The 22,202-nt window shown below is 43.9% G+C and overlaps 1 protein-coding gene across 2 annotated transcripts in view; it reads right to left on the bottom strand.

Annotated features, from left to right (window-relative positions):
- Window positions 1-22,202, bottom strand: part of LOC123991686 (MAM domain-containing glycosylphosphatidylinositol anchor protein 2-like) — a 371,078-nt gene that overhangs the window by 86,271 nt on the left and 262,605 nt on the right. For both annotated transcript variants that reach the window (XR_006830836.1, XM_046293334.1), the window contains exon 10: window positions 14,889-15,158. Coding sequence is in view for 1 of the 2 variants with exons in the window: in XM_046293334.1 (XP_046149290.1) it covers window positions 14,889-15,158 (270 nt within the window). In the remaining variant the exon portion in view is untranslated. The remainder of the gene's footprint in view (window positions 1-14,888; window positions 15,159-22,202) is intronic.

Raw genomic sequence — 22,202 nt, 5'->3', positions numbered from 1 at the left:
AGGAGGAACGTTTTTGCTAGCAAAGGACATAAGCGGATTACAAATACTTTACTCAGTAAGGTCACTCCGATAGAATTCTATGGTCACTCCCACTAAAGCCAACATTGAATGGTGGATATCCCAGGCTCATGTGTGCTGTGTGTGATAACTCCCAATATAAGTAAATTGAAAGTGGTTTTCTTCTGGAATCAACTTACATCTTCTTCAGTACACAAACACGCACACAACAATATAACGAGCCATACCGTGCGGTGCTGGGTCCAGTCAGGTCTTTGACACATTTCACCCACTCCCCTCCTGAAAGATCAGCCACCATTGTACACAGGTTGTAATCAAGCCCTAGTCTCCAGCAAGGTGACAGAAGATGAATACCTCGTGCGGTAGTCCCAGGTTGGACTACTCCAAATCATTTTGGCTCTGGCTCTGGCTCTGGCTCTGGCTCTGGCTCTGGCTCTGGCTCTGGCATGCACGCACGCACGCACGCACGCACGCACGCACGCACACACACACACACACGAAAGCTTTGCAGGTCCATCAACCTATTTAAACACCTCTCACACACTACAGTAACCTGTGGATCATGAGAGAACCTTCATGAATTAGCAGAACGTTAATAACCTATCTATTGACACTGTATGTAAGTGTCCTGCAATACTTCATTTGAAGTGAGACACCTTCGGTCATTCATAACACATACCTAAAGGCTCAATGATGTCAATACAAGTTTATTAACACTTAGATCATGATCAATAACAGCTAAAACAAATAAACATGAAGGATATGTTCAAACCACACTGTTCCTTTTTTTTTACACTACAAACACAATACGTTTCAAAATGTCCAGCAACGTAATTACATTGGACATTACACAGGGCGGTGAATGGTGTGGCTTGTCCATGAGCTGGCAGACGAATGGTTATTGCCTCTCTGCCTGCTGGATGTAGTGCATGTTGGTTCCAACCTTAAAAGTAACAACAAAGAAAGTTAATAGGTCTGTTTTGAAATGGCTTTGTCTCACCATCTGGATGAGGTCTGTGCTGAGCCAGAAATACTCTAAATGGGGAGATGGGTAACTCCATTTGATTCGTATTATTATATTATCTTTAATTTATAAATCTCATGATGTTCCTATGAGACGTGGCTGTATTTAGGGTGATTTTTTTATTTAGCTGAGCCTGCTAGCTAGCAGATTTTTTTTGTCACAGAAATTATTTGAAATAACCATGTAATCTAACTCAACACTTAACTACTACAAATTAATTTGAATTACAATAAATACATGTTATCTTACTCATTTTTTTGCGGTCCAGTGACACCACAAGCGTGCATTTGATTTGCGAACTCATCACATGTGCACTTTCTGCGCTACAGAAACACCAAACACTCCTAACCAACAACAGTGCAGGGCATGCACACTGAATTAAAGGGCAACTACATGCAAAAATGTAAGTTTCTTAGATTTTTCCCAGAACTCAAAAGTCATCCCCTGATGTGGTTTAAAACCTCTCAGGGCTAGGGGGCAGTGTTCGGAGTTCGGATGAATGACGTGCCCAAAGTAAACTGCCTGTTACCCAGGCCCAGATATGCATTAGATAGAAAACACTCTGAAGTTTCTAAAACTGTTACAATAATGTCTGTGAGTATAACAGAACTGACATGGCAGGCGAAAACCCGAGGAAAATCCAACCGGAAAATGTTTTTTTGAGGTCACAGTGTCATGTTTGTCATTTATTATCATGTCTTGTCCCTGTGCTCCCCATTCTGTTCGTTTCCCTCTGCTGGTCTTATTGGGTTCTTTCCCTCTTTCTATCCCTCTCTCTCCCCCTCCCCCTCTCACTCTCTCGCTCTCTCTTCTCTCTGTCGTTCCGTTCCTGCTCCCAGCTGTTCCTATTCCCCTAATCATCATTTAGTCTTCCCACACCTGTTCCCGATCCTTTCCCCTGATTAGAGTCCCTATTTCTTCCTTTGTGTTCCGTTCCTGTCCCGTCGGTTCCTTGTTTAGTATTCACCATGCTGTGATTGCGTTTCGCCCTGTCCTGTCGTGTTTTTGCTGTGATTGTGTATCGCCCTGTCCTGTCGTGTTTTTTGCCTTCATCAGATGCTGCGTGTGAGCAGGTGTCTCTGTCTACTACGGCCTGCGCCTACCCGAAGCGACCTGCAGTCTGTGGCCGCTTCTCCAGTTATTCCCCTCTACAGACTAGAGGATTTCTGTTATTCCCTGTTTGGACTTAAATAAACTCTGTTTCTGTTAAGTCGCTTTTGGGTCCTCTTTCACCTGCATGACACACAGTCCATTTCAATGCTTGTCAATGCGATATACAAATAACTAGCTCCCAGATTGCAGTACCTATGGCTTCCACTAGATGTCAACAGTCTTTAGAAAAGGTTTCAGGCTTGTTTTTTGAAAAATGACCGAGTAGTTGTAGTTTTTCCAAGGTGTCTCATTAGAAATGTAGTCTTGTTGCACACGTGAATGAGGTGTGCACTCTTTGTTATTTATTATCCCTATTGAACAAACTATTCTGTGTCTTAAATTTGATCATTTATGTAGATATTAGAGTACCCGAGGATTAATTAGAAACATCGTTTGACTTGTTTGGACGAACTTTACTGCTAACTTCTTGGATTCGTTTGTATGCATGTTGAAAGAGTGGATTACTGAATCAAGTGCGCCAAATAAACTGACATTTTTGGGATATAAAGAAGGACTTTATCGAACAAAACAACCATTTGTTGTGTAGCTGGGACCCTTGGGGTTGAAAACAGAGCACGATCCTCAAAAGGTAAGTGATTTATTTTATCGCTATTTGGGATTTTGTGATGCCTGTGCTGGTTAGAAAAGTATTTTGGTGTAGGGCGCTGTCCCCAGATAATTGCATGGTATGTTTTTGCCGTAAAGCCTTTTTGACAACTCGGTTGGAATAACAACAAGTTAAGCTTTTAAACAATGTAAGACACTTGTATTTTCATGAATGTTTCATATTACGATTTTGCAATTTGAATTTGGCGTGCTCCAGCTTCACCGGATGTTTTCGATTTTGATCCTGGTAATGGGATCCGCGCGCTAACACAGAAAATCAAATGTTGTTGTTTTTCTATTTAAAAAAGGTGTGGAAAAACTGGGGGAAACCTTGCAAAATTGGGGGAAATATGAAACCTGGAAAACCTAAACAGAGAAAACAGAATTAGGCAACAAAAAAAAAAGATTTTAAAAGGCCCTACCATGACTGCACTTTAGAGTGTGTGTCAAACTGTAGCACAGCAATTTGAGGAAAGTTGAGGTCAGGTCCAATATTGGCTATACACCCAAGAGGGAAGAGGTTGGGCCATCCTAGAAATGTTTTAGATCAGTGGTGACCTGTCATTCAAGGCATTGAGCCCCACCTGTTTAGCTAAAAATAATAATAAAAAAAGAAGTTGGCCTGTTTTGCATGTTATTTTAGCATTAATTAGTGTTACATATCAGTTTGCAAACAATATATATTTTAGCGTAGACGTTGGTAATCTTCTTTAGTTGCGCCGTGATTGGCTCAGTGTTCTGTCACTCATGGGAACACTACGTCTACGCATAATCTACGGAGAGAGCTAGGCAGTTCAAGCACTCTCGGGTGCTGCCATAGAGTTACATTAGAAGTGCCCATCCAAGAAGGCACAAGATCATTGGCTACAGATATCACGTTAAATCTACCGTAGCTTTGATTGGAATGATCATGTCAACATCATACTTTTAAAATCTTAGCTAACAAGTTAACTAGCTAGACAAGCAGTCATCGTCATGACAAGCAGAATCATATGGACAATCAACTGGCAAATCCTATTCAATCCTTGTCATAATTATCGGGAGAAATGATAGATAAAACGTATTATGTGCTCCTCGGCCACTGGATATAAACATTACACAACAAGTCAGAAGTCGCAAATTCAACAATGAGTGGATTGGAAAGAATCAGCGGCTAACTGCAAGCATCGCAAAGCAATCACTATTTTCCTTCCCCTACCTGCTCCAAGTCTGGGTTTAAGGATAAAAAAAATCTGTCTGAAAGGGTCCAAGCTTAAAAGGATAAACATTCACATGCAACACCATGGGCCAGAAATGTTTGAATACATTGGTCATGTGTCGATCCAGCATGACTTCTGTTCAAAAGAACTGGGAACTGGGAAATCTCCGACCTCTGACTTCATTGCATTCAAGACAACTAGGAACTCTGAAAAAAACGAGATCCAAATGGGAAATACATTTTGAACGGTCATCCAACTCGGAATTCCATGTCGGGAACTCAGGCCTTTTTCTAGAGCTCTGATGTCATGATTCAACCTAATTTGTTTTCGAGTTCCCAGTTGTCTTAAAAGCAACATAAATCCAGAGCATGCCAGACTTTGATGTCAAAGTTTGATGAAAAAATTTGCCCACAAGATGGACTGCTGCACCACCTACCTGTTCAAATGAGCACAGCACAACAACGGTCCAAAAAATATGTTGTGTATGCTACTGCTTAAATGATGTAATATGCCAGGGATATATCTATACTGTAGCTAAGAAAGTAATGCTAAGTGTATGTTGTGTAATAGCCCATGTCTCACCCTTGGTTCTGCCCCCTCAGAACTTAACCTACTGTTCTGACTTGGAGCTGCACATGTAGCCTATAGCCTGTTTTAGAGAAATGTCATCGTCAAATATTGAAAAAGCTTTCATTGACTGCTTATATGCAACCGTTATTTTTTCCACGGCTCTGACTTAGTGTACAGGGAGAATACTGCAAGAACGGACTATGTTCTGAATTCTGTCGCTTTCCATTTCAAAAGTGCTGAACAAATAGTCATATCGACTAGGTCTGTCTTCGCTCGCTCATGAATGTCTTAATCGAAATTACGGCTTGCCTTTTAGCCACTCATTGTTCCCTTGTGCCATAGTTTGTACATCTCAATTGTTATATTGCTTATATTGGTCTCATTATTATTAGTATCTTATTCATAATTTTAGGCAATGTTGGAAAGATGCATTTCATTGTGAATTATAATTAGATCATGTGCTTTTCTCTATGAGGAGGGGATACTTAAGTGATAATGCCAGAGAAGCTGGTGTTTGGAGAATATACAGTATTGGCACGGGTGTTGTTCATCGAGGGCCGGCAAACCGTGCCAATACTGTATATCCTCCAAATACCGGCTTCGAGGACATTATCACTTTTATACAACGGGTTGCCAACATATTCAAATAATGATTGACATATTTTCATTAAAACATTTATTTTGATTAAATTATTCATACTATTTCATCCTTCCACAAAATATAATCCCGACACAAATCTAGGGGTGCTAAAGACGCGACACAATCGTTCAGTCTTTTTGTTCTGTATCTATGTAACGACTCTCGTTGGTGGTAGAAAGAGTAGATCAAGGCGCAGCGTGGAAAGTGTTCATGATTTTAATTTAAAAAACACAATAACAGAAAAGTAGCTGCATTTGCTAGTGACATGTATTTTGACATCCATAACATTGAGCTAATGAGGCGTGATTTCGTCTGGCATAGAAAATGTGCTCACTTGTCAGGACACTGTTGTTTAGAGGAGTTAGCCAACAACACAGCTACAGTAAATTAAACTAAAGCTGGAAAGACTGCAAATTAGCTGCATTTCATTTGACCTTTTTTCAATTGCGTTGTAAAGCCTAAATTGAATATGATGTATAAACCCTTTATTAAGCAGTATTTATGCCACCCTTTATAAAGCACAGGTTTATGTCACATTTGACATTGGTGGTTATGTCTAACAGTTATGTCACGTTATACCCTTTATAGAGCATGACATATGGTTATAGATGATTTGTGTCACATTTATGTAGTGTTTATGAAGGCTTTATGAAGCCTTTATAAGCTGCACGTTATAAGCTGCATGTAAATTTCAGACTTGATTTGCGATAAGATTTTTTTTTATCAAGCCCTACAAACATGTCCATTCATTCTAATCATAATTCACATTTCCTGTTTCTGCAAGATTATTTTCCTGCTGTAGCAAACTGAACCATGCTCATAATGCTTCTAAATGGACCCTGTATGGTGCCACAAAAAACAGTTTCTTACTATAAAGAACAATTTAAAAAAGTATCTATCTATTCTGCCATGGTTACAAACCTTTTTGGGTCGATATAGAACACTTTTTTTATGGTTCTTTATAGAACCTTTATGGAGAATGTTTCTATAAAGAACCTTTCTCAAGCTCAAATGTTCTTTGTAGAACCATACAGTGTTTTTATTCTGGTTTAATAGCTATATTATATTGTTAAAATCTCAGTGTTTCTTCATGCATTTATTATTAGGTTAAATCAGGTGTGCAAGCTTTGGAACAGCTGGGTGTCCCTGAGAAGAGAATTGAAAACTACTGACTTAGCCAACAATTCTCAATTGACATAAGGCCATAGGTGAATCTTTCACAAGACACCAACACTGGCCATAGTCATATATAACAAGTAATAGTATAACACAACAGATTAGATAAACTGTAATGACACTCTCACTCACGGTTGCACAAAAAAAAGCTGTGAGTAAACCCCGCCCCCCAAATATTCAAATGAGCCGCCGCACCTACATTTTAATTATCACTAAAAGAGGAAAGAACCCTTTTTTGAACTGAAAGAACAATTGAAAGGCTCAAAGGGTTCTTTGGGTCAGTATGGTTCCACATAGAACCATCACCCTTCCCAAAGAACCCTTAAGGAACCCTCATTTTATTTGTATGTAATGGAGAAACAATTTGACTGCGGCGGTGGAAACCTCCAGGTATTCTCTACTCTCGTAAATATTATCATCACGTACCTTACGGAAACATTTGACTCTATATTCACCTTAGAAAGTATTCTTCATAGGGGTGTTAATGTAGGGGTGTTAACCCCGGTGTCCTGGCTAAATTCCCAATCTGGCCCTCAAACCATCAAGGTCACCTAATAATCCCCAGTTTACAATTGGCTCAATCATCCCCCTCCTCTCCCCTGTAACTATTCCCCAGGTCGTTGCTGCAAATGAGAATGTGTTCTCAGTAAACTTACCTGGTAAAATAACAGATAAATAAATAAAATAAAATAAATTAATTCCTTGTCCTGAGGATGCACTGGGAGTGCAGGCATTGGTAACAGCACACCTGATTCAACTAATCACTAAACTTTATTAATTACTGAAACAGATGTGTTAGTGTCGGGCTGTAACAAAAAACGTCACGCTCTCACCAGGACCGTAGGGCTTTAAGACCATGATTGAAGAACACTATCCTATTCTGCCAAGGCTCAGAGGAGGAGATTAAACCCTTTGAAAACGCTGGTATGATACTGTTGGGCTAAAATGAAAACCTGCACACCATGTGGTTCCCAAGGACCACAATTGAAGAGCAGCAGAGAAATAGTTCCATCCAGGGGATCTGAGTGGTGTATGGCAAGCTGAGATGGAGGGTCTTGCCAGGGCTCAGGAGTGCAGATTAAACCCTCTAAAGACGCTGGCTAACACTCTGCCACTCTGCTCTGGCAGGATTGAAGGGCCATCTCATCTCTGTAAAGCCACAGCCACCAGATGTAACCCCCACCCCCCCACCCCCAGCCTGGCATGCACATACACACACAAACGCCCCCTGGCCTGGCTCCTGACCATCAGTGTGATAAAGTGTGTGTGTGTTTGCCCCTGAGCATGGCCTGCTGCCAGGCTTTGGAGTGTGTGTGTGGGCATGCCTGTGTGTGCCCCCTGGCGTAATGACTGAGATCGTTGGTTTAATCAACCCACCCTGGCTTTCGGCCAATCGCTTTGATTGATACATTTTTACTGTACACAGACCTGATCTTCCCTCTGCCCTCCCACATATATATATTTTTTCTCTCTCACTCTCTCTCTCTGCACAGCATTGCCTCAGTCTTCTACCATATTGTAGTATCTGGGATCTACATCGGTTTATATTAGTTACTGTGCTGTTACTAAGCAGTAATGCATTATGGCAGTGTTACGTTACTACACCTAATAGGAAATGCACATGCGCACTGGGGTGCCGGGAACTGTAGAGCACGAGGGGTTTTGACTAAACGAAAACTAACTGTACTGCCTGGTCATTTCTCCACAACACAAATATTACAGTGGCGACGAGGTGATTAAACTACATAAACGGACATTGCTTGAAGGGAAGAATGTTGCGTGAGTAATGAAACTCTAAATAATTATGTAATTCGTCAGTTATTTTTTTATTTTCTTTCGCCAGTAGAGAAGGCTAAGCACTGCTAGCACTGCTAGTACAGTATTCAGGAGCTGCCAAGTAGCAAGACTATTGGAGTCCAGAATAGCGACACTGCCCTCTGGTGGTTAAATTTAAAAAACGGTCTCATTGAACCCATTGAAATTAGGCAAGAAAAAGAAAAAAAGGAAGAAGGGACGTAACACATTAATTCAAATGAGTGCAGTATGAGGGGAAGGAGTGGACGCTACCGCTTGTCATTGTTAAAGGAGAAAAATCAGCCTTGCTAGGCAGAAACTGGCTACAAAAGATCAAGTTGAACTGGGGAGAAGTAATTGCAGAAACTTCTGAAGTGAAGAAGTAGATGAAAATTAAGGAATACAAGGAATAAGGAAACTGAAAAAATAACCGTGAAAATGGCAACCATTGGTCGAGCACCAGAGTTTGAGGCTACAAAAGAGGATTTTGATTCCTATTTGGAGCGTTTTGAGCGTTGGCTGGCTGCAAATGAAATCAAAGATGGAAAGAAAGCAGACGTATTTCTCAGTGTTTTGGGTCCAACTATGGATTGCTGAAAGGTCTCATTGAACCAATGAAAGCAGTGGAGTTGAACTATGCAGAACTGACTGAAACTCTTTCAAGGTATTTCAAGCCTAAGCCAATTCTCATTGCAGAACGTTTCAGATTTGACCAACGTCACCAGAGTCAAGGGGAAACCGTGGCTGACCACATCCTTGCTTTGAAAAGGCTGGCAAGTACATGTGAGTTTGCACGATTTCTTGATGATGCTCTCCGAGACAAGTTTGTATGTGGTCTCACAGGTGAAGCATATCACAGAAGGCTCCTGTCAGAGAAGGACCTGACCTTTAAGAAAGCCTGTGATATAGCACTTGGACTCAAGCTTGCCCACAGGGATACTATTGAGCTATCGGGACATGCAGAACGTCAGAAAGGTGTTCACAAGGTCAGTGATGCACGTGGTGATAAAAGCTCACAAAAGTCACACATTTTTCAGTCCCGTCCTAAAGAACAAAACAGCCCACATCTCAAAGGTTTAAGCCAAGTTGCTACAGATGTGGGGGAGATAATCATCATCACAGTGAATGTCGATTCCAAAATGTTATTCCTGTGTTAGGGCAGATCCAGGTACCAGTCCGGTATGAGGCGAAGGAGTGGACGCTACCGCTTGTCATTGATAAAGGAGAAAAAGCAGCCTTGCTAGGCAGAAACTGGCTACAAAAGATCAAGTTGAACTGGGGAGAAATCTTCAGTCTCAGAAATGACAAACCAGCGAGTCAGGCTATACTCACTAACATGCTGGAGACGCACAAAGAACTTTTCAAAGATGGCTACGGCGAAATACAAGACTTCACAGCAAAAGTCAGAGTGCAAGAAGGAACCAAGCCTATCTTTCACAAACCACGTCCAGTTCCCTATGCTCTTAAGGAAGCAGTAGAGAAGGAACTGGACCGCCTACAGAAGAATAACATAATCACGAAAGTAGCGAGGAGCGACTGGGCCGCTCCGATTGTTGTAGTCCCAAAGAAAGACAAGACCGTCAGAATGTGCGGTGACTACAAGGTCACAGTAAATCGCTGCATACTACCAGAGGAATATCCACTACCAAACGCTGAAGATCTGTTTGCCACTCTAGCTGGTGGGAAGGTTTTCAGTAAGCTGGACCTCACCAAGTGAGAGAAATTATGCTCAAATTGCAGCCTGCTGCTGCACCTCTTCATCCATGGTCCTGGGCTGCTACACCTTGTGAAGCTGTTCGCAACAAGCCTGCTGCTGCACCTCTTCATTCATGGTCCTGGGCTGCTACACCTTGTGAAGCTGTTCGCAACAAGCCTGCTGCTGCACCTCTTCATTCATGGTCCTGGGCTGCTACACCTTGTGAAGCTGTTCGCAACAAGCCTGCTGCTGCACCTCTTCATCCATGATCCTGGGCTGCTCACCTTGTGAAGCTGTTCGCAACAAGCCTGCTGCTGCACCTCTTCATCCATGGTCCTGGGCTGCTACACTTTGTGAAGCTGTTCGCAAAAAGCCTGCTGCTGCACCTCTTCATTCATGGTCCTGGGCTGCTACACCTTGTGAAGCTGTTCGCAACAAGCCTGCTGCTGCACCTCTTCATCCATGGTCCTGGGCTGCTCACCTTGTGAAGCTGTTCACAACAAGCCTGCTGCTGCACCTCTTCATCCATGGTCCTGGGCTGCTACACCTCTTCATCCATGGTCCTGGGCTGCTCACCTTGTGAAGCTGTTCACAACAAGCCTGCTGCTACACCTCTTCATCCATGGTCCTGGGCTGCTGCACCTCTTCATCCATGGTCCTGGGCTGCTGCACCTCTTCATCCATGGTCCTGGGCTGCTGCACCTCTTCATCCATGGTCCTGGGCTGCTGCACCTCTTCATTCATGGTCCTGGGCTGCTGCACCTCTTCATTCATGGTCCTGGGCTGCTGCACCTCTTCATCCATGGTCCTGGGCTGCTGCACCTCTTCATCCATGGTCCTGGGCTGCTACACCTCTTCATCCATGGTCCTGGGCTGCTGCACCTCTTCATCCATGGTCCTGGGCTGCTACACCTCTTCATCCATGGTCCTGGGCTGCTGCACCTCTTCATCCATGGTCCTGGGCTGCTGCACCTCTTCATTCATGGTCCTGGGCTGCTGCACCTCTTCATCCATGGTCCTGGGCTGCTGCACCTCTTCATCCATGGTCCTGGGCTGCTGCACCTCTTCATCCATGGTCCTGGGCTGCTACACCTCTTCATCCATGGTCCTGGGCTGCTACACCTCTTCATCCATGGTCCTGGGCTGCTACACCTCTTCATCCATGGTCCTGGGCTGCTACACCTCTTCATTCATAGTCCTGGGCTGCTGCACCTCTTCATCCATGGTCCTGGGCTGCTACACCTCTTCATTCATGGTCCTGGGCTGCTACACCTCTTCATTCATGGTCCTGGGCTGCTACACCTTGGGAACGCATCCATGTGGATTAGGCCTAAATTGACAAGCAACATTTCCTTGTTGTCGTCGATGTCCATTCCAAGTGGATGGAAGTGTTCCCTACTCAACTGACCACAGCTGAGAAGACCATCAATCTTCTCAGACACCTGTTTGCATCCTTTGGACTAGTCAAGGAGCTCGTATTGGACAATGGCCCTCCGTTCACGTCAAACGATTTTGAAATGTTTCTCAAGAACAACGGAGTAAGGCACATCCTGTCACCACCTTACCATCCGCAATCAAACAGAGCAGCGGAGAGAGCCGTGCAAACCTTTAAGAAGGCCTGGACTAGACTCGAGGTTCAGTCTGTGCCCACCCACCAAAGGCTTCCCCGGTTCCTGTTTACTTACCGTAACACCCCACACACAGTAACGGAATGTACACCAGCTGAACTGTTTCTGAAACGCCAACCACGTACCCGCCTGACCTTGTTGAAACCAGACCTGTCAAGCACTGTGGCAAAGCACCAGCTACAGCAGAAGAAAGCTCATGACAGACACTCAAAGAATGTCAGAGATTTCAAAGAGGAAGAGAGGGTGATGGTACGTGATTTCAGACACCCTAAGCGCCTGTGGAACTCAGGTGTGATCTTGCAACACAGAGGACCTTTGGCTTACCAAGTCCAAATTGGTCATCGCCAGGTCAATGTTCATGTGGATCATCTGCTACGGCCCAACGCCCCAGCAGAGACATGCCGAGAGAACAAGAACAATACCGACCCCCAGGACTATTCTCCTGACTGTGGACGTACGGGAGAGACAGAGCCTGACCTTCCACCCGAACCTGGCACACCACAGGAAGCCCAGGAGGAGCGGAGATATCCTATTCGACAGCGAAGGGCACCTCAAAAGCTTGACCTGTGAGTTGAGCTGGTTAAGGAGGTAACAGACAGTAAAACAAACATTTTAAAATGTACTAGATAAAAGGAAAGAAAAAAGGACATTACCTGGGTTAGTTATTAGGACACAAACTCCATCAAATCCCCTGGATTTGTGCTGGGCTCTGAAAAGTCTGCTTCAACCCAGTAGTTGAAAAATGTTTAAGAAAGCATTGTTCAGATATTGCGTTAGTAGTTACCTAACATATTTACCTTGTTCTCTGGGAGTTAAACACTATGGGGGAGGAGTGTAGTATCTGGGATCTACATCTGTTTATATGCTGTTTATATGCTTTATGCTGTTACTAAGCAGTAATACATTATACTACACCTAATAGGAAATGCACATGCGTACTGGGGTGCCGGGAACTGTAGAGCACGAGGGGTTTTGACTAAACGAAAACTAACTGTACTCCCGTCTCCTGCCTGGTCATTTCTCCACAACACAAATATTACACATATCAGAGCTTACCTCCACAGTGAATGATTAACGTGCATTGAAGTTTTGTTGTTTCCCAATATGATATGCCCATTATCCCTTCCTCAACAAAATGCTACACAAACTCCTAGCACCTTTTCCTCAGCCATCTCAAATATTGAGTGAAGAGTGAATCTATGCCAGGGAATTTGGACTGATCTTAGGGCCACAAACACACAGAACCAAAACAAACGTAATTTGAGACAAATTGGTCAATCTATGGATTAAGTTCCCATGTGATTACTTTCTCCACTACTGACCTGTCTTGGCATTCAAGCTTTTGTATCTGTCCATTCATAAGCAGGTCAACTACTTAGCTCACTCTCTAATCGCTAAACCCCAGTTGATATACAGTCAGAACGATATGCTGTTAATAAGGAAAAAAAATGCCATTATGTCTGGCCACCGTTGCAGACACACTCAGGGATCGGAATAGCCTAATCTTTTCAGATGGTGATGGTGGTAGGGGCGATTAGGTGAGGCTGGGTGCATTGGAAGAGCTCATGTTTTAGGATGGGAGCAGGAGGGGGTGGTTAAGTGAGGGAGTAAAGGGAAGGATAGGGTACATTGGAGCTCAATGTGGATTTTCACCACTGGGCTCCCTCGAGGTCCCCGGGGGCCGCTAACTAACTGAGCTGCCGTACCTTTGGCAGCAGACACATCCAGATGGTAGGAATCTGGAGCACTGGGATGGAGGGAGGGCTGGAGGGATGGAGTGAGAGAGGGATGGAGGAATGAAGGATAGATAGGATAGAGAGATGGAAGGAGGGCTATAGGGATGGCTGGAGAAGGGAGAGGTGGAGGGAGTGACATGGGGAGGGATAGATGGCTCAAGGGATAAATGGCTCAAGGGAGAGATGAATGGCGGGAGAATTTGGTAGAGGATGGATAGATGGAGGGCTAGAGGGAGGGATGAATGGTAGGAATCTGTGTGAACTGGGATGGAGGGATTGCTGTAGAGATGATGGAGGGAGGAAAGTAGGACAGGAGGGGTGGAAGTAGAGAGCGAGGGAAGGAAGGTGGCAGGTGACCGATGGCACATGAGACCCGCTGAGAAATGCAAACGGCCGGAGGGGATGATCTCCTCTCCTCCTCCACCCTACCTTCTCCTCAGGGGCTGGACTGATATATGACACACAGACCAGACACTGTCCATCTCTACCAGACGGAGGGAGGGACAGAGAGACACAGAGAGAGAGAGAGAGAGTAAGCGAGAGAGAGAACGAGTGAGCCGCAGGATCATGGCAAAGGTTTCTGCCTCCCAGACCTCCCATCAGAAACAGAGCGGTTCAGGACGGTATCGTATTTGTCACTTTGATCCTCTGCCACTTATGCCACTGTCCCCTGGCACTGTCTATTTCACTCGTTCTTCTTTCCTCAACCTGTGTTTCTCCGTCTGTCTCTCTCTCTCTCTCTGCCGCTCCAAACTAATCTGGCCCTGTCATAAAACACAAACCCTCTGTGTGAGCGATGACACGGCCACTGACTGCTCCTCCTGCTATTTTCATGCGCTCCACCACAAACACTGCGGAATGGCAATCTAAAAATACATAGCCAGAGGGGAATAACAATGAATTACCTAACAAATCTGTTTCCTGTATGAAGCATCGGGTCCTTCCTGCATAGTGCGAGCTGTCATTAGTCATCTAGAAAGCCACATCCCAAATTGGAACCTATTCATTACATGGTATACTACTTTTGACCAGGACCCGTAGAAGTAGTGCACTCTATAGGGAATAGGGTGCCATTTGGGACGCATTCTAGGGGATGTGTAAAAGTAAGTGTTAAGACTGACATGGATCTTATACAAGACATCTCTTCACATTCAAATGGGCAATCTGTATTAGGCTGTCGGCCGTCTCGCCTACTCCTTTTCAATCAATTGCCTTATGGGACACGTACTGTATCTACCTACCCATCTGACAGGCAAGTTTCAATTTGCTCCAGACATCATTCAGCCATTAAGGATACATCGCTGGGAAGTTTAATTGCCATGATGGAGGATAGGGAAACCTCATCCTGCTTCAGAACTCTGTTACAGAGATGGGGCACAGCATGGCTGCTCGGCTACCCAGGTGGGTGGGTTTCATTAACTCAATGTGAAGGAAAGATGTAAGTTATACCGCATAAAATTTGAAGTGCTTTGAGACGTAGTGAAACAGCCAAGTTAAATCCTGTTCAGTATAACTAGCATGCTGACACTGGACAAGGAAAGTCAGAATGCCGGGCTACAAACCACATTGAGTGATGTCAGCAACTGAGAACCGGAAGCATCAAATTCAACTTTATTCAAATGCATTTAAAAACATCAAGTATTCCTTACCTGTGACCAGGAAGGTGCAGCGCCCAGCGCCAGCCTCGTTGTTGACATCACAGGTGTACTCCCCCCAGCCCTCGCGGTTGAGGCTTTTGACAGTGTACTCGGTCTCGTCGCTCTGGTCGAAATGTCCAGCGTGGAGCAGGCGGTTCCCCAGCCGCCACTCATAGCGCAACACGCGGGAAGGGTGGGCACGCAGGACCCGGCAGTTCATTGCCACTGGCCGGCCCAGGCCCTGACGCATCTCTAACAACACAGGCTCCACCGACGGAGGGTCTGGGGCAGAGAAAGGAAGCAGTTAGACTAGCATAGGATTAGGGTGAACCACAGAGGGTCTCTGAAAGAAAAAGAAAGAGCTTTAATGATGAGAGATTGAGAGAAGTAGTCTTATTTAATGTTTTATTTCAGTGGGAGGGTCTTGGATGGGGAAGAAGAAAGACTGCACTGTAAAACAATCCTGTAAATTGTACGTTACTGTAAGTTACTGTAAGTTACTGTAAAAAAAGAAACAGTATGTTACTTTACTTTACATTTAAAGAAACTTTGGTTTAGCAGTACATTACTGCAAAGTGTATAGTAATGTACAGTTAAACCAACATTTCTTTGGAATTTACAGTAACATACTGTACCTTTTTCGACAGGTAACTGACTGCCAATAAGTTAGCAAAAACAGCAGGATTTTTTGCAACAGTGCAGGGCTAGAAGGTGCAGTACTATCTCTCATTCTACCTTTTCGAGACTCAGACTTAGAAGGGTTTGGGAGGGTTAAGGTTTGGGAGGGACACAGAGAGATGGATCGGAAGAGGAGACACATGGGAAGGAAGGGAGAAAAACTCTCAGAGTTAGACCAGGGACATAGGAGAGCCAGACAGCGAGAGAGGGGAGGTATATCTGTGTCATTTACTCAGCTCACTGTGGGAGGGTATGGGAATGACACAAACCACTCTAGATCGCTTCGAGGAAAGCTAGTTTTCCACAAGGGAGCTCTGTACTCTCGTCCTCAAAGTACACTTCGAGACCCAAAGATGGAAGGTATGTGAGGGATAAGGTGTGTGAGAGAGAGATACAGTGGGGGGAACAAGTATTTGATACACTGCCGATTTTGCAGGTTTCCTACTTACAAAGCATGTAGAGGTCTGTAATTTTTTATCATAGGTACACTTCAACTGTGAGAGACGGAATCTAAAACAAAAATCCAGAAAATCTCATTGTATGATTTTTAAGTAATTAATTAGCATTTTATTGCATGACATAAGTATTTGATACATCAGAAAAGCAGAACTTAATATTTGGTACAGAAACCTTTGTTTGCAATTACAGATACAGATATACATATGTTTCCTGTAGTTCTAGACCAGGTTTGCACACACTGCAGCAGGGATTTTGGCCCACTCCTCCATACAGACCTTCTCCAGATCCTTCATGTTTCGGGGCTGTCGCTGGGCAATACTGACTTTCAGCTCCCTCTAAAGATGTTCTATTGGGTTCAGGTCTGGAGATTGGCTAGGCCACTCCAGGACCTTGAGATGCTTCTTACGGAGCCACTCCTTAGTTGCCCTGGCTGTGTGTTTCGGGTCGTTGTCATGCTGGAAGACCCAGCCACGACCCATCTTCAATGCTCTTACTGAAGGAAGGAGGTTGTTGGCCAAGATCTCGCGATACATGGCCCCATCCATCCTCCCCTCAATGCGGTGCAGTCGTCCTGTCCCCTTTGCAGAAAAGCATCCCCAAAGAATGATGTTTCCACCTCCATGCTTCACAGTTGGGATGGTGTTCTTGGGGTTGTACTCATCCTTCTTCTTCCTCCAAACACGGCGGGTGGAGTTTAGACCAAAAAGCTCTATTTTTGTCTCATCAGACCACATGACCTTCTCCCATACCTCCTCTGGATCATCCAGATGGTCATTGGCAAACTTCAGACGGGCCTGGACATGCGCTGGCTTGAGCAGGGGGACCTTGCGTGCGCTGCAGGATTTTATTCCATGACGGCGTAGTGTGTTACTAATGGTTTTCCTTGAGACTGTGGTCCCAGCTCTCTTCAGGTCATTGACCAGGTCCTGCCGTGTAGTTCTGGGCTGATCACTCACCTTCCTCATGATTATTGATGCCCCACGAGGTGAGATCTTGCATGGTCTTGGCCATTGTGGAGAGGTTGGAGTCTGTTTGATTGAGTGTGTGGACAGGTGTCTTTTATACAGGTAACAAGTTCAAACAGGTGCATTTAATACAGGTAATGAGTGGAGAACAGGAGGGCTTCTTAAAGAAAAACTGACAGATCTGTGAGAGCTGGAATTCTTACTGGTTGGTAGGTGATCAAATACTTATGTTGTGCAATAAAATGCAAATGAGTTACTTAAAAATCATACAATGTAATTTTCTGGATTTTTGTTTTAGATTCCGTCTCACACAGTTGAAGTGTACCTATGATAAAAAATGACAGACCTCTAGATGCTTTGTTAGTAGGACAACCTGAAAAATTGGCAGTGTATCAAATACTTGTTCTTTCCACTGTACATAGAGAGAAAAACTGACAGAGAAAAAGTGAGAGGCACAGCAAAAGAGAGAGAAAATAAAAACATTGAGAGAGAGAGTGAGAAAGGGGAAGAGGAAACTGAGGTAACAGAGTGGACTGGATGTTACTTCAGCTAAAAGCACAATTTATGTTAAAAAATGAGATTTAGTTGACTCAATTAAAGAGTATCAAAAAACACTTAGGAAACCAGCTGACAATAATTAGTATATCGTAATGTCAATACTCTTCACTGATGGATGAGAAACCAAGAATAACACCAACTCATTAAATTAATACAAAGTATTCAATTAAGCGGAAACAAAAAGTAAACAAATGTCTAAAACAGAATATGTCACGCCTGACCTGAATCTGGTGACTGAGATGACAAACTGCATCTGAAGAATCTCCAAAATGGGGAGAAGTTTATGAATGAATGAATAAGCTATTTGAGAATGAGACAGGCTGCGTCTCCTCTTCCACCAGACCAGACCTCTTCATGTTAATAATTCACCCAGACACATCCATTCCAGGTAAGAGCCTGACTCTGCCCACGGCCCTGGTTGGTAGGTATTACAATCTAATCAGGAGAGCTGTGTGTGTGTGTGTAAGAGAATCAGAGTGTGTGTGTGTGTGTGTGTGAGAAAGAGAATCAGAGTGTGTGTGTGTGTGTGTGTGAGAAAGAGAATCAGAGTGTGTGTGTGTGTGTGTGTGTGTGTGTGTGTGTGTGTGTGTGTGTGTGTGTGTGTGTGTGTGTGTGTGTGTGTGTGTGTGTGTGTGTGTGTGTGTGTGTGTGTGTGTGTGTGTGTGTGTGTGTGTGTGTGTGTGAGAAAGAGAATCAGAGAGAGAGTGTGTGTGTGTGTGTGTGTGTGTGTGTGTGTGTGTGTGTGTGTGTGTGTGTGTGTGTGTGTGTGTGTGTGTGTGTGTGTGTGTGTGTGTGTGTGCACGCATTAAGTATGTTCATTTGTGTGGGAGGTGTTGTAAGCAAGCGTTTGTGTGGTTTATACTAAATATATTCTCTCCTAATGATGCTCTGACTTGACAATCTTCACGCTCTCTATACAGATGTTTGACAGAAGTCACAGTGGGGTTTTAAAACAACACACAGAGAGAGGAGAGAAAAAGAGAATCACACACAAGAGGCTTAATTGCCCAGAATTAGCATATGCCACAGTGTAGAGTAGAGCATCTGTGCTGGTGTTTCTGTGTTGTTACTGTGGTGTTGCTGTTGTGTGTTGCTCTGGGTCAGAGGTAGAGGAAGGGAGAGCTGAAACAGCAACATGAGGGCTGAAGATGGTAATCCAAAAGGACATTTGGTTCACGTGCCCCCAAGCCCTGGTCATTAGCCTCTCAGAACCAAGGTTATAATGAATGATTTATATGATAAATTAAACAAAGAACCAGGATAAGGACTAGCTGCCTGCAAGGTATGAATGTAAATATAATAACCTCACAAAGGATTATAAGAACGAAAAAGAGGGAACACATTTTATTGTGGTTGTTAAAAGAATAGAGCAGCATATGTAGTCTGGTGTTACTATGTGTGTGTGTGTGTGTGTTTTAACTATACTTATGGGGACCATAAGTCCCCACAATAATAGCAAACAAACAAAAATATGACCAACTGGGGACATTTTGTTAGTCCCTACAAGGTCAAATGCCATTTCTAGGGGGCTTAGGGTTAAGGTTAGAATTAGTGTTTGCGTTAGAATTAGGTTTAGGAGTTAGGGTTAGGTTTCGGAGTTAGGGTTAGGAGCTAGGGTGAGGTTTAGGAGTTAGGGTTAGGAGTTAGGGTTAGGTTTAGGAGTTAGGGTTAGGAGCTAGGGTTAGGAGTTAGAATTAGGTTTGGGAGTTAGGGTTAGGTTTAGGAGTTAGGGTTAGGGTTAGGTTTAGGAGTTAGGGTTAGGAGCTAGGGTTAGGTTTAGGAGTTAGGGTTAGGAGCTAGGGTTAGGTTTTGGGGTTAAGGTTAGGCTTAAGGTTAAGGTTAGGGGTGTATGCGTGTGTGTGTGCGTGTGTGTGTGTGTGTGTGTGTGTGTGTGTGTGTGTGTGTGTGTGTGTGTGTGTGTGTGTGTGTGTGTGTGTGTGTGTGTGTGTGTGTGTGTGTGTGTGTGTGTGTGTGTGTGTGTGTGTGTGTGTGTGTGTGTGTGTGTCTCAATGAAAACAGGAAAAAGCAAACCACTCCTTCCTTCAATGAAGCAGGCCTGTGCTTTTACCAAGCGAAACAACTAGCACCGTCTGAAAGGTTGGAGTCTGAACCGAAACTCCACTTATAACATTACAATTGTAGGCTTGTGTGGAACGACTGCGAATCAGGCACTATGCTCCTCAGCCTCGCTGAGTGGCACTACACCAAATTACAGTAAGTGCAGTTCAATTTCACACAGAAAGACAAGTAAATACAGAAGCCGTGGCAAGTTGAAGAAAAAAAAACTTAAGGGAACGTCTTTTAACTACACATAGGCTTTACGGCCTTATCCCTCCAGTATTTCTCCAGTGGAAACGCAGTTTGGTAAACTGCGTGCTTCGTGTAACAGTAAGGGTTGATGGTAAGGTAGTGAGGGCGACTGGCTTGCTGCAATGTCCCTGTTTTGGAGTGTGTGTGTGTACATTTAAACTTTAGTCATTTAGCATGCGTGCGTGTGTGTCGCAGGTTGGAGGACTAACCATGGAGCTCAGTAGTAATCCATCATCAGTCAGTGGGTAGTGTGTGTGACTGTAATGAGTGTTCTTCCATACCGATCTCGACAAACCATTTCGGCATGGATCTCGCTTTGTGAACAGGGGCATTGTCATGCTGAAACAGGAAAGGGCCTTCCCCAAACTGTTGCCACAAAGTTGGAAGCACAAAATAGTCTAGAATGTCATTCTATATGCTGTAGCGTTAAGATTTCCCTTCACTGGAACTAAGGGGCCAGAACCATGAAAAGCAGCCACATTATTCCTCCTCCATCAAACATTACAGTTAGCACTATGCATTCGGGCAGATTTGTCAGTTGGACTGCCAGATGGTGAAGCGTGATTCATCACTCCAGAGAACGCATTTCAACTGCTCCAGAGTCAAACGGCAGTGAGCTTTACACCACTACAGCCGATACTTGGCGTTGCGCATGGTGAGCTTAGGCTTGTTTGCGGCAGCTCGGCCATGGAAACCCATTTCATGAAGCTCCCGACGAAAAGTTTTTGTACTGACGTTGCTTCCAGAGGCAGATTGGAACTCCATCCTGAGGGTTTCAAACGGGGCCAAACTATATTTACTTGCTACACGCTTCAGCACTCTGCTGTCCCATTCTGTGAGCTTGTGTGGCCTACCACTTCGCTTCTGATCCATTGTTGCTCCTAGATGTTTCCAATTCACAATAACAGCAATTAGAATTGACTGGGGCAGCTCTAGTAGGGCAGAAATTTGATGAACTAACTTGTTGGAAAGGTGGCATCCTACATTGAAAATCATTGAGCTCTTCAGTAAGGCCATTCTACTGCCAATGTTTGTCTATGGAGCTTGCATGGCTGTGTGCTCAATTTTATACACCTGTCAGCAATGGGTGTGGTTGAAATAGCCGAATCCACTAACTTGAAGGGGTGTAAACATACTTTTGTACATATATTCCCTTTTTCCACATTTTGATATTTTCTTATTTTATAATAATAATAATAATTATTATTATTATTATATCTTTATTTAACCAGGCAAGTCAGTTAAGAACAAATTCTTATTTTCAATGACGGCCTAGGAACAGTGGGTTAACTGCTTGTTCAGGGACAGAACGACAGATTTGTACCTTGTCAGCTCGGGGATTTGAAATTGCAACCTTTCGGTTACTAGTCCAACACTCTAACCACTAGGCTACCCTGCCACCCCATGTTACAGCCTTATTCTAAAATGTATTAAATAAATCCTCATCAATCTACACACAATACCCCATAAATGACAAAGCGAAAACAGGTCATTAGAAATGTTTGCAAAAAAAACCCCAAATATCCTAGTTACATAAGTATTCAGACCCTTTGCTATGAGACTAGAAATTGAGCTCAGGTGCATCCTGTTTTCATTGATTATCCTTGAGGTATTTCTACAACTTGATTGGAGTCCACCTGTGGTGAAATTCATTTGATTGGACATTATTTGGAAAGACACACAACTGTCTATAAGGTCCCACAGTTGACAGTGCATGTCAGATCAAAAGGGCCAAGAGGTCAAAGGATTTTTCCGTAGAGCTCCGAGACAGGATTGTGTCGAGGCACAGATCTGGGGAAGGGCACCAAAAAAATGTCTGCAGCAATGAACGTCCCCAGGAACACAATGGCCTCCATCCTTCTTAAATGGAAGCAGTTTGGAACCACCAAGACCCTTCCTAGAGCTGTCCACCCGGCCAAACAAGGGCTTTGTTCAAGGTGACCAAGAAATCGATGGTCACTCTGACAGAGCTCCAGAGTTCTTCTGCGGAGATTTGAGAACCTTCCAGAAGGACAAAGGGTCTGAATACTTTCCGAATGCACTCTACATCATAAATATACACTCACCTACATATTTATTTGGACAGGGATGCACATTTTTCTATACTCCAGCATTTTGGATTTGAGATGAAATGTTTCATGTGAGGCGACAGTACAGAATGTACAGTACTTGAGGGTATTTTTATACATGTCTGTTTTTGAGTTTAGAAATGTGCAAATAAATACGTAGAGCAGTGCACATAAACCCAGTGGACACATGGATGTATGTGTTTGTATGTGTGTATGTGTGTGATATGTGTGTGTGTTTGCATCCATGTTGTAAGGGACACTGTATGTCACTGGTTCAGGGAAAAGCT

This window comes from Oncorhynchus gorbuscha, linkage group LG12 (genome assembly GCF_021184085.1).
Source record: "Oncorhynchus gorbuscha isolate QuinsamMale2020 ecotype Even-year linkage group LG12, OgorEven_v1.0, whole genome shotgun sequence".
Taxonomy (NCBI): Eukaryota; Metazoa; Chordata; class Actinopteri; order Salmoniformes; family Salmonidae; genus Oncorhynchus; species Oncorhynchus gorbuscha.
Note: the sequence above shows the minus strand (reverse complement) of the source record. Positions and strands in the feature narration are given on the sequence as shown.